The sequence below is a fragment of the Orycteropus afer genome, unplaced genomic scaffold (genome assembly GCF_000298275.1).
Source record: "Orycteropus afer afer isolate SDZICR_OR568_19922 unplaced genomic scaffold, OryAfe1.0 scaffold00320, whole genome shotgun sequence".
Lineage (NCBI taxonomy): Eukaryota > Metazoa > Chordata > Mammalia > Tubulidentata > Orycteropodidae > Orycteropus > Orycteropus afer.
In genome coordinates, this window is record NW_006921907.1 from 635007 (window position 1) to 647253 (window position 12247).

At 47.5% G+C, this 12247-nt stretch overlaps 1 protein-coding gene across 1 annotated transcript in view; it reads left to right on the forward strand.

Annotated features, from left to right (window-relative positions):
• The window catches only part of EPB41L4B (erythrocyte membrane protein band 4.1 like 4B), a 181386-nt gene that overhangs the window by 93540 nt on the left and 75599 nt on the right, over positions 1-12247 (forward strand). Inside the window, exons 16-18 of the mRNA XM_007951943.1 lie at positions 2336-2369; positions 8822-8889; positions 8992-9013. Coding sequence (XP_007950134.1) covers positions 2336-2369; positions 8822-8889; positions 8992-9013 — 124 coding nt within the window. The remainder of the gene's footprint in view (positions 1-2335; positions 2370-8821; positions 8890-8991; positions 9014-12247) is intronic.

The following is a 12247-nucleotide window of genomic DNA, read 5'->3' on the forward strand; positions in this document are numbered from 1 at the left end:
ATCTGTATTTTTGACAGCTCCCCAGGTGAGAGCCACTCCCTTGCCTAGCATATAACCTTCTGTCTCCTTCTGAGACCACCATTTTTCTTACATGGGTTTTGATTGATTGGGGAGACAGCTGTCATGCCAGGGAATCACAGGCTGTAGTCATTTCTGACTGGCAGGCCCTGGTGCTGCAGCTCCGTTAGTCCTCACCACTGTCCCTGGCACAGGTCTCAAGCTTCAGATGAGCACTGTGCTGCTGGACTGTGGGCATCACGGCACGTGGGGGGGCAGGTTGCAGCTGCCCAGGTTAAGGGATGCGAGCACTAGCTAAGGAATCAGGGACCCTCACCCTAGCCCCAGCTCTGCCTACAGTCCAGCTCTGGGACCTCCAGCCTGCCCTTTGCAGGCCCCTGTGAAAACACGGAGTTTGGGCTACCTCAGGGTTTTTCTAAACGTTTTCCCACCAGAGGAAATCTTCCACAGAAGCCCAACAAAGAGAACAGACACAAGTAAAACTAGTCTGGTTGAGCTGCGTGGGCACCAAGGAGCCAGTGCCTGCCTGTTTCCCTGCCCCCTTCCCCAGGCTGCCCCAAAGCACCTCCAAGGAGCCCAGGGTCCAGAAAACATAAGCTGATTAAATGATGCTCTGGACCAACCCTTGTATTACGCAGCTGGAAACTCCACCTCGAGTCTCAGGTTCCAACTACTTGTACTGACGTTTTGCTTGGGGTCGTGCATTCGGGTCCTGGTCTCTGGGTTCAGAAGAGGGGCTTGAGGGCTGCAGTGGACTGCTGGGCATCACCCCCTGCCCCCTGAGGGTGGAAGAAGGTTTCAGGGCTCTTGCACGCATTAGTTTTAGACCAGCAGGCTAAAACTCAGCCCCTCGGTGTCTTGCTTTCAATTCTCGGGCTTGTAAGTCACAGTATTTGTTTCTTTTGCTCTCTAAGGAGGTGACTTTTTTGTTTGTTTGGTTTGGTTGGTTGGTTGGTTGGTTGGTTTTTCCCTAATAAAATTTCATTTTCCTCTTAGCTACTAGTGGAGATAATATATATCGGGAATCAAAACAAACTAAGAAAGAGTCTCCACCAATACAAAGCCCCAGTATATATATACCCTTTAGGGACAAATGAGCTAATCACCACTGTTTGCAGCTGTTCCATTGCTCTTCGCAGCCTGTGGGATCCGGGGGTGAGTGGGATTGCTATGGGAGCCAGGGAAGACATTGTGCTCTGGGCTACAGAGGTGCTGCCAGGAAAACAGCACCTCACAGAGGGACACTTAACCTGCCTGAAGAAATCCAGCCAGTCGTGGAGCTGGCTCGGAGCCTCATTCTGTGCTACGGGTCCTCTCTGAAAACCAGAACACAGAACCGTTTAAACCCCAAGCAAGACTCATAACAAGGTTATGTTTCCCTCTCATTGTCAGAGAAGCAATGAACCTTGATTTCAGGCACGCCAGCCTCGTTGCGCAGCCCAATGAGTGTGGCCGTGTTTGTGGTTTGTCTGGTTGATGTGTGTTTACGTTTTAAGCACCAATTTTCTTCACCCGTATTTTTTACCAGAGTTGTTACATTTAAGATTCCATCTAAATAGATTCATGCTGAAGGAGCCCTGAACCCATTTCTCAGGCTCACAGATATCAGCTTGGTTTAGTGAAAAGCATGCAGGCTTCAGATTGGGCAGGTGGAGAGACAGTCCAGTCCAGTGCTGTTGACTAACCGGTAACTTCTCTGCTAGGCAACCGTTTCTTTATCTGTAGAATAAGGTGGTAACGTTCACTGACCTCAGATCGTCGTTGTGTGGATTAAATAACAGATGGTGGTGTTCTGGGGACCAGACCTTGTACGGCATGAGCGTTCCAAAGTGGTGACCACATCACTGGCAGTATTGTCAATAGCAACAGTGCCTGTGTGTGGTTCCTCCCACAGTGTCTGGGGGTGAATGCTCAGAAGTGGCTGGAGGCTCACCTCCAGCTCGAGAAAGCTCTAGGCATCAGTGGGGCTTCTTCGTACTGTGAGCTCTGCAGCAGTGCCGGGGCAGACCTGAGATGGGAGTTAAGATTACTTGGTTCATGCAATCAAAAGGGTTTCCTTTTTGCCACCAAACCATTGAGTTACATATGGGATTCTGGAATGTTACCTCCCTGTTCCTGTTTGTGACCTCTGACTTGATAAATGGAACCTGCTGTTTTATATGTTTACCTAAGCAATATAATAAGTGAAAAGGAGCAGTATGTGAAAGTTCCTAACGTAGTAGGTTGCACATAGGAGTAGCTTATGGTTGTTAAATAAATCAGTAATAATGCCACTTTCTAGCTGGGTAACTTAATTTTTTTTTTTTTTCTTTTTTAGCTCTAAAGCAAATCCGGAAGTCCATAATTACCAGGTGAGACTGGTTTTTCAGAGATTTCTGTGTCATACTTCTTCAAACCTTTTAATTCTTCTGCATCGGATAATCGTTGAGCTTCTATTCCAATTTTGAAGAATATTAACAATAAGTGGTTTTGGTTTTGTTGGGGTTTTTTGAGAAAACAGTACGAGGAGAGTGCTTGCTGACCGTTGCTACCTCTTGATCATCTGAACTGCCTGTGTTTTTTGGCCTCGTTGAATGGCAGGTAGCAGGGCCATGAGTTTAGGTCTCTGGGTGATCAGATACAACCTCTTCGAGTCATTCAAGCGAGGCAGCTTTCTATCAGAAGTGGGTTCTAGGCCTAGGGAACATGAGTTCCAGGAGATGTGCACCAAGGAGAGGATGCCTCCGTTAACTGTCTGGGCAACGTTGCATCCCTTAGCTCCCTTCTTGGATTCTGCGGTGTCTGCTACCCTGTCGGAAGTGCTGAGACATCCTACAAGAAAAACACGTTTTCCTTTTTTTTTTCCCTGTTTTCTTTTTATTGTGGTAAATACACATGTAACAAAACATTTGCCATTTCAGCCTTCTTCACATCTACAATTCAGTGACATGAATTACCTTCATCACGTTGTTCAACCATCACCATTATCTGTTTCTAAATTTTCCTGTCACCCTTAACAGCCACTCAGTGTCCTCTCAACAGTGAGTCCCCTTTCCCCCTCCCTTTTGAATCCAGTGTTTCCCACAGGTCATTTGGTCAGAGGATACCCTCCCCACAAAAAAAACTGACTTTCTTTTTCTTGTGGGCAACCCATTAGCATCTGTGGAGCAGGGGTTTTGGGAACCCACTTTGTAAGCACTGACCTAGGCCCGTCTCCTGCAGAAGCGTGGCTGGGATTCCTTGGCTCCTGCTGTGCTTTTGCATGTCAAAGTTGCCCCATGACAGGTATGACCCTGTGGCATGGCCAACCACGGCCCAAGGCCGCCTACCTGCCTGCCCACCCAACACAATAGCAGAGCCTGGTAGTATTCAAGGTGCAGTCCACAGCTTAGCTGGAGTCAAACCCTTTCCCCAAACAGCTGCTGGCAGCTCTCTCTAGCTGTTCACACCTTCCCCTGTTCACACCTCCCCCCCCCAAACAGCTGGGAGTGGCTCCCCCTAGCCGTTCACACCTTCCCCCTAAACAGCTGGGGGTGGCTCTCACTAGCCAGTTCACACCTACCCCCAGGAGCTAGCTATTCTCACCTCCCCCCAAACAGCTGGGGGTGGCTCTCCCTAGTTGTTCACACCTTCCCCCAAACAGCTGGGAGTGGCTCTCCCTATTCACACCTTCCCCCTAAACAGCTGGGGGTGGCTCTCACTAGCCAGTTCACACCTACCCCCAGGAGCTAGCTGTTCTCACCTCCCCCCTAAACAGCTGGGAGTGGCTCTCACTAGCTGTTCACACCTTCCCCTGAACAACTGTGGGTGGCTAAGTTCATAGCCTTCTACAGCCGGGCTCCTAGTTTCTCCTCTGCATTTATTCCTCACTGCATCTCATCACACACCGTGTGCTCTGCTCTCAGGAAACTGTGTGATGGTTGCCCTATAATGCATTCCTTATTCCCTGCACATGCTCATCTGCCAGGGTCCCTTCACCTCCCATCTGTACATTCAGATATCCTCAAAGACCAACTCGGAAGCCACGTCTTCTACAGTGCCCTCTCTGAACCTCTTAATTGGAAGTCACCAGCCCAGTGGTTCTCAACCTAGTGCCTGTTGAAACCATCTGAAGAGCTTAAAAAAAAATAACCAATGCCTTACCCTGGAGAGATTGAATCAGTAATTCTGGGGGTGGAATTGGTTGTCAGTGTAGTTTCAAAGCCTCTAAGGTGATTTGAAAGGAGCTCTGGTGGTGTAGTACCTCAGGCATTTGACTGCTAACCAGACGGTTGGCAGTTCAAACCCACCAGCCGCTCTGTGGAAGACTGGGAAATCTATTTCCATAAAGATTTACTGCCTCAGAAGCTGAAAGGGGATCACTATGAGTTGGAATCGACTCAATGGCAGAAAGTTTGGTTTTTTGGAAGGTGATTCAAATGGGCAGCCATACTGGGAAACCCCAGGCTTATACGGACCTCTCCTTCTGGGAGACTTGCCACTGCTTGTGGAGGAAGCATCTACAGCTGGTGACTTCTAAGTTGGAGCCAACTTTCTTCTGCTGGGTGGGTTTGACTATCTAGGGGACACTACTCTCCCAGGTTTCTGTGCCCTGTCACCAGTCTGGTGTTGAATGCTACCAGAATGAGCTGCTCGATAAAAGATTAGTCACGTCGGAGACGTCTCTGAATTATTCTCTTTCTTGGTCTTTCATTACTGTGAGTGGGATGTATTCTGGTTACCTAGTACCACTCTGACAAGAATATACCACAAATGGAATGGCTTAAACAGGAGTTTATTCTCTTACAGTTTGGAGGCTTTAAGTCTGAGTTCAAAGTGCCAGGCTCTAGGGGCTGGGTGAAAGCCCCTCAACCTTGGGCTTCAGGTCTGCCTCCTGCTCCTGGCCCACTGAAGCTAGAGGCTTTTCTTCACTCAGACATCTGCTGGCTGCTGAGGCTGACTAGCCCAAGGTTGACAAGTAATAAGGCTGTTGCTATGTGCCGTCGGCCCTGACTCATAGCGGACCCCTCCTTGGGTTTCCGAGGGAGTATCACTACGGAAGTAGATTGCCCCATCTTCCTTCTGAGGAGTAGCTGGTGGGTTTGAACCGCCGGCCTTCTGGTTAGCAGTCAAGTGCCTTGGGCACTATGCTACCAGAGCTCCCAGTAATGAGACAGTCCCAATATTACCAAACCACACGGCAGACTTAACTTGAGTCCGTTAAAAGTCCCAACATCGGCAGAGCATGGCAGACTGCTGAACAATAACATGGCTACATGCGAGGTTCAACCTATGCCATACACTAGAGAGACCATTCCCCAAGGCTTCTCTTTATGTACAGGAAGCAGACCACATCCCTAAGGCAGCTACTCAGCTGCTCCCAGTAGATTCCACCTTGGGGTTGATTACCAGTCTCACCATGGGGAATACTCCATCCAGCTGCCCAGCACTCAACCAGGCCCAGCCAGGCTGACACACAAGCCTCACCACCACAGGATGCAATCCCAGCATACACCATCTTTATGAGGTTTCCAGTTGTTACTTGTTAGCAGAATTTTGTGACATTGACTTCCATACGTGAAATCACATTCCCATCGTGCACAGAGCCTGGAAAGGACTTCAGAGTTTTGTGCGTAACAGGTTAAAAAACATGATTGGAGAAGCTCAGCTCTCCCACATACCTGGCTTTCTTTAGGTTCCTGCGTCTTCTTCGTAGACTGTTCTTTTGTGGCGGGATTTTCAGGTGTGAGTGACCAGAGTGTTGTGGGGGAGGAGGAGGTTTGCTGCCACCTCCTTAAGCTTGAAGAAGCGAGAAATAAGTAAATAAACGAAGCAAAGCAGCCCAGCTCAGCAGCACCCTGTCCTCTCCCCAGCAGCCTGGCGGTTGGGTTATCACTGCGTGCTTGCTGCTTACTGTGACCATCGCGGGGATTTTTATTTATGGAAATCAGATCCGTGGAATGCCGTTACCTAGCCATTGTTCTCGGCGTCTTTGGCACCCAGTGCTCCTTTTCACCTTGCCAACCTTGGAGGTTCTGTCTTGCTCATCAAGGCTTGGGAGGAAATGGACTGAGACAGGAACGTCCTGGGAGGTGGCCTGACGGGCATCTGAGTCCTGTGAAGGGTCTTCAGGAGGAGGGTGGTACGGCATTGAGTTTACTCTGTGCATAGCGAGGTTAGCCAGCTGCAAAGAGTGGGTGTTGCATTCTCAGTGGGGATGCTGTTGGTATTTTGGGAGGGACAGTTCCTCATCGGAGAATGTCCCTGGAATTAAAGGACCTTTAGTTTCCCTGTTTTCTGCCCTTTAATTAAAGGTAACCCTCCAGTTATTGTGACATGTGCCACACATATTCCCAGTTGTCATAACTGCCCTTATTGACAACCATCTTGGTTAACATTACAATTCCACTTGACAGCTTTTGCATTTTGTGAGTTGGGATTGACAGCACACAACAGTGGCAAGCTTTCGAGTTTTGTATATAGTACCAAAGGAGACTGGGGAAGGTTCTGGAATCTCCTCCTTTCAGGTCTTTAGGGATAAGATGCCCACCTTTCTCTGGTGAGTGTCTTTTGGTTGTGTTTGAAGATGGGGATTAGACTAGAGCGTTCTAGATTAGTCATTCTCTCTTGTTGAAGACCCAGCTGATGAAGCCATGTTTCGAGCCTAACTGTGTGACTCGAACACCTGCAGTGGTTTAACTTTGAGCAGACCATCTAGATTCTCTGGGTTTCTGTATCCTCTGAAAGAGGAAGATGTGAAGAAATCGCATTGGGGAGATTCTGAACTTCGGTCCACCTCTCGAATTCTGCTACTGAGATGTTTCTGCCAGATTCATTTTTCCTGAAGCATGTCCTTTTGGGGGCTGCAATCTTAGCTTGCTGACAGGCATTGTTGCAAGAGAGGACACTGTCCCACTGCACCCCAACCATGATGGCACAGTGGTTAAGCAGTTGGCTGCTAACCAAAAGATCTGGTTCAAACCCACCAGCCACTCCATGGGAGAAAGGTGTGACAGTCTGCTTGCATAAAGATTAAGACCTTGGAAACCCTGTAGGACAGTTCTTCTCTGTCCTGTAGGGTCACTATGTGAGTTGGAACCAACTTGATGGCAACAAGTTTGGCTTATTTATTTTATTTTTTGTTCTGTAACAGAGGGCGAGTTTCTGCTTATGAACTGAAGTGGGAGGGGAGGAGGGGAGGGTAAGGGAAGAAATAATTTAAAAAGTAATGGAGGTAATGACTTAAATGTAAAAACAAAAAACTCCCTAACATGTTGCCATTGAGTCAGTTGTCATTCATAGTGACCCTATAACGACCCTATAGAACAGAGTAGAACTGCCCTTGGGGTTTCCAAGGCTGTAACCTTGATAGAAGCAGACCCCCATCTTTCTCCTGTGGAGTAACCTGTTTGTTCAAACAAGTTTGTTTCAAACTCAATGCCCTGATTGACAACCATCTTGGTTAACATTACAATTCCATTTAACTTTTTGGTTAGCAGCTCAGGCCTTGACTGGTGAGCATCAGGGCTCCTTACTTAAAGGTCAGAACCAAACCCACTCCTGTCAAGTCCATTCCAAGTCACAAGTGACCCCATTGGGTTTCCAAGGCTGTAAATCTTTATGGAAGTAGATTGCCTCACCTTCCTCCCATAGAGCTGCTGGTGGCTTTGAACTGCCGACCTTCTGGTTAGCAGCCAGATGCCTTACCCACTGTGCCACCAGAGCCCCTAAGGGACCTACCAAAAAAAAAAAAACTCACTGCCATTGAGTCAATTAGGACTCATAGCAACCCCCTTTGGGTTTCTGAGGCAAAGAGACTTACACTTTTGTTTTGAGAATCCCCATGGTTTATGGCACTGTCTGGGACTGCTGCCCTCTGCAGGACAGAAGTGGATAGGCAGTCAGGCTGTCCAGCCAGGGAGATCTGTCTTCAACTCACATCCTGCAGATTCTGTGAGAGTCACAGGTCTGCATTTATTTTCTCATCTGAAAATGAACCAATTCCGTCCTGTCTCCCTGCCTGCCTCCCTCCCTACCTCCCTTTCTACAGTTTTATCAGGATAAGAAGTGCTTTGGATACTGTTTTTATTTTTGGATTTTTTTTTTTGGATCACGTTGTCGTTGTTATGTGCCGTCGAGTCGGACCCGACTCATAGCGACCCCTCCTTGGGTTTCCGAGGCAGTATCACTACGGAAGTAGGATTGCCCAACCTTCCTTCCGAGGAGTGGCTGGTGGGTTTGAACCACCAGCTGTCTGGTTAGCAGGCAAGTGTCTTAGCCACTATGCTACCAGAGCTCCCTCCAGTCCATTAGAGAATTAAAATTGCATATACAAAGGATAAGAACAGAGAACACCCACAGCCCTCTCACCCGAGTGTCCCTGTCCTGTCCTTATCTGTGTGCACATGTAACTCCTTATCTGTGTGCACATGTAACTGTGGCTGTAGTCATTTTCAGCAATGGCAAAAACTTGTTTCTGAAAGAAGACATTGCCTAGCACGTTTCCCATCTTTCTGGAACCTTCCCCATCTTCTTTGGGAGAGACGAATATTGCCTGTGCTGCCTTCACTTCTTCTGAGGGCCGCTGCCAGCCCCTTCACAGGAAAGGCTGCCTCAGTAGATGGTGCTTTCAGAACCAGGCTCTGTGTTCCAGCCCCCTTTGGAGGGTGGGGAACTTGCTCGTCCTGGGAAATGTTTGCCCCCCCGCCAGCGTGTAGTTAGGGCTTTTCTGTACACAACCCCTTCAGCTCCTTAGGTGAATGCCGGTAAAAGAAGCAGCAAAGAAAGTAATAAAAGCTGGAATAAGAAGGCAAGAGAATAACCCGGTGTGACGTTTCATTTGCAGCCCCAGCACCATCCTGTCCACCCCAGCCAGCCTCGGTGGCACCCTCACCCTCACTCTCCCAATGTCAGGTAAGTGCTTGAGCCATTTCAAAGCTGCGCTTGTGAAATACCTGCTTCTCTGCAAAGTTCAGATTTGACTCGCAATTCAATATCAGAAACCGGTCTCCACAGTCGCATTGTCACGGGAGACACGGTAATTTGCCCAGGAAACAAAACAGTGAGGAGACCAGACTCACTCGCTTACGCTTTGTGAAATTAAAATGAATAGTCGTGCCTTGGACATTCTTGGTTTATGGATTAGAAATGGTACTTCAAATGTCTAAGTAGTTTTCCTGCCCTTAGAATTCATGTACTTAACGTTTGTAGTGGTGGGGTTTTTTTAATGACTTTTTTTGGGGGGGAAAGGGTGTCTAAGGGCATGATGGGAGTTTACTTTTCTTGGTGGTAGATCTTTTCCCCTAACCCAGGGGTTGGCAAATGGGGTTTTCCATACAGGGCCAAATAGTCAGTGTTCTTGGCTTTGAGGGTTATTTGGTCCTTGTGGCAAGGAATCAGTTGTGTCATTATAGTTAAGAGCAGCCATGGAACTACGTAAATGAGCATGCACGGCTATGTTTCATTGAAACTTACAAGGACCGGCCAAACCAGAAAACCAAAAGCACTGCCGTCGAGTCGGATCCGACTCATAGCAATCCCTCCTTGGGTTTCTGAGGCAGTATCACTGCGGAAGTAGATTGCCCAACTTTGGCCCACGGGCTATAGTTTGCAAACCCCTGCCCTCGCCTCACTACAGCCCTTCGGAAGTACTGACATCAGTAGTGCTGCATTTACGGTTAGGCTGGAGAGTTGGCAAATGCTAGTCTTGTGCAGGTTGATGTTCCTTTTAAAATGTGATTTGTAGATCAGTTTTAATTCATGTTTATGTGTGAGAACTTTTGCAGAAACAGTAATTCAGTTTGCTTGAAGTTATTTCTTGGTGAGGTTGCTAGCCTTGCTTCTTGAGAAAGTATGGAGAATGGAGGGATGGGAAGAAGTCCACTTAGAACAAGATGAAGAGAGCAATTAGTTACTGATGTTCTTACTAAGTCAGGTAGGAACACTGTAAGAAGAGTTCAGCTGGTTCAGAAATACTTGATTTTCATGTAACTTTTTTAAGCAGGTTCAGCCAGTGGGGTGGATAATTCTAAATGTTTCTGTCTTTCAAAGACAGTTTATTGTCAGACATGAGAAAGGGAAGAGATGAAGAGATGTCTAGAAATGGTATTTTTATTAACATCATTTTTACAAACTGTTCCTTTGTCATTGCCTTCTGGTATCATCAGTTTCGTTCCAGAGCATGACCTGGCCCAGCATTTCACAAAGGGGATTCTGAGGCCAGCACCTCGGAGCAGTGCTCCCGTGTGGTGACTCTGCTGACTGGCAGCTTCAGCGTCACCCGGGAGTTTGTTAGCAGTGTTAATTCTTGGCCCCACCCCAGACTTACTGGATTCAAATCTCTGAGGGTGGAGCCTAGTATTCTGTGTTTTAAGAAGCTCTCCAGAGCTGAAGATGGGGCAATCTACTTCCGTAGTGATACTGCCTCGGAAACCCAAGGAGGGGTCGCTGTGAGTTGGTTCCGACTCCACGGCACGTAACAGCAATAACAACCAGAGCTGAAGGGTCCTTGGGTGGCACAAACGGTTAATGTGCTTAGCTGGTAACCGAGAGGTTGGCGATTCCAGTCCGCTCAGAGGCACCTTGGAAGAAGGATCTGGTGACCCACTTTCAAAAAATAAACTAACCAAAATCTCACTGCCATCGAGTCGGTTCCAACTCAGAGCGACCACCACTGGGTTTCCGAGGCTGTAAATCTTTACAGAAGTAGACCGCCCCCATCGTCCTTCCACAGAATGGCTCGTGGATTTGAACCACTGACCTTCTGGTTAGCAGCCAAATGCCTTATCCACTACGCCACCAGAGCTCCTTACTTTCAAAAAATGAGCCATTGAAAAACCTGTAGAGTGCAGTTCTCCTCTGATACATGTAGGGTCACCGGGAGCTGGGGTCATCGCAACAGCACGTGGTTCCCAGAGTTCAGAGCTCAGGAAGCACAGCCTAAGATACCCCATGATGAGAGTCCATTGACCGGACACGTTTGGCCGACGTTGCATAGTGCATTCACAGTGCACGTCAATATGAGAGAAGTCCTGCCACACCTTTTTACCTTTCACCTGGCTTCCCCAGACTGCTTTGAGCCTAAGATAGCATTTGAGAAATGATGACACGACCATAGACAGCTTTTCCCCACTTGAAAGCTGACATACGATCTGCATCTGAATTTCTGAAATACTGAAGTAGAAAATCACTTTGTCTTCGTTTTAAGTTGTCACCCTGCCCATTCCCTTTGTGTTTGTGTTGTTTGACTCACGTGTGTCTGGATTTTCTTTCATCTCCCCACTAACCATTCACTCTGCAAACAAAACAGGCCATCCTTTCAGGATGACAGGTCGCCCTGGAAAGCACCGGCCAGTGGAGATGGCGGCCATTTTGATTATGTCTACGACCAGAACCAGAAGAACTTAGGAGGAATGCAGAGTGTGATGTATCGAGACAAACTCATGACTGCACTTTGACAGACTGAAGCTCCATCCCATCCACCATCCTAGTTTCATTCCATTCCGTGAAACGTGTCTTGGCATCACGTGGATGTGTTTGTAAAAGTGTCTGGAAGTTGTTTGCAGTGTCCGTGTAAATATCTGAAAATAGCTATGATAGCTAGTCATAAGCTCCTGTTGGCTGCGTTCCAAACACAATGAAGGTAGTGAAAGACTCAGGAATCATTTTGATATTCTGATTTTAAAATTGGAGTAACAGTCTATGTTTATTGTATTGCTATGTACCTGTTATTTCTCTGTTATTTAATTAATGGGACCAAACACAAGCAGAAAAGATTATAGCCTCTAGTACATCGCGGGGCTCGAGATCGCTGGGGCCCAGCCTCCACCACTGTGTGAAGTTGGGCAACTCATCTTTGTTACTCTAAGCATTTTCCCCACTTAAATAGCAGAGATGGACCAAATGACCTCCAAGCTTCTTTCCAACTGCGAAATTCTGTGACTTTATTAAAATTTCCTTTTTTAGGCCGAGGACATACATTCGATCTAAATTTCTCATAAGGAAGCTCCAGTGCCCGCTTCTCTGAGAGAAGGCGGCTCCTTCTGAGAAGCTGAGTAAGATATGTAACTGATTAGAGTGCCATTGAAACCCAGGGAGACTTTGAATTCACGTCCCGAAGCCACTCAGCCACTTTGAGTTTAGTGATTGTGCCCGTCACAAACTGCATAGCGTTTGTTTTGATAGAATTGCCGCTAGAGTATGAGAATAATTCTTTATGTCATAATGATTGGTGCTGCTAACTGGCATGATTTTAGGGGGCAAAATTGTGACT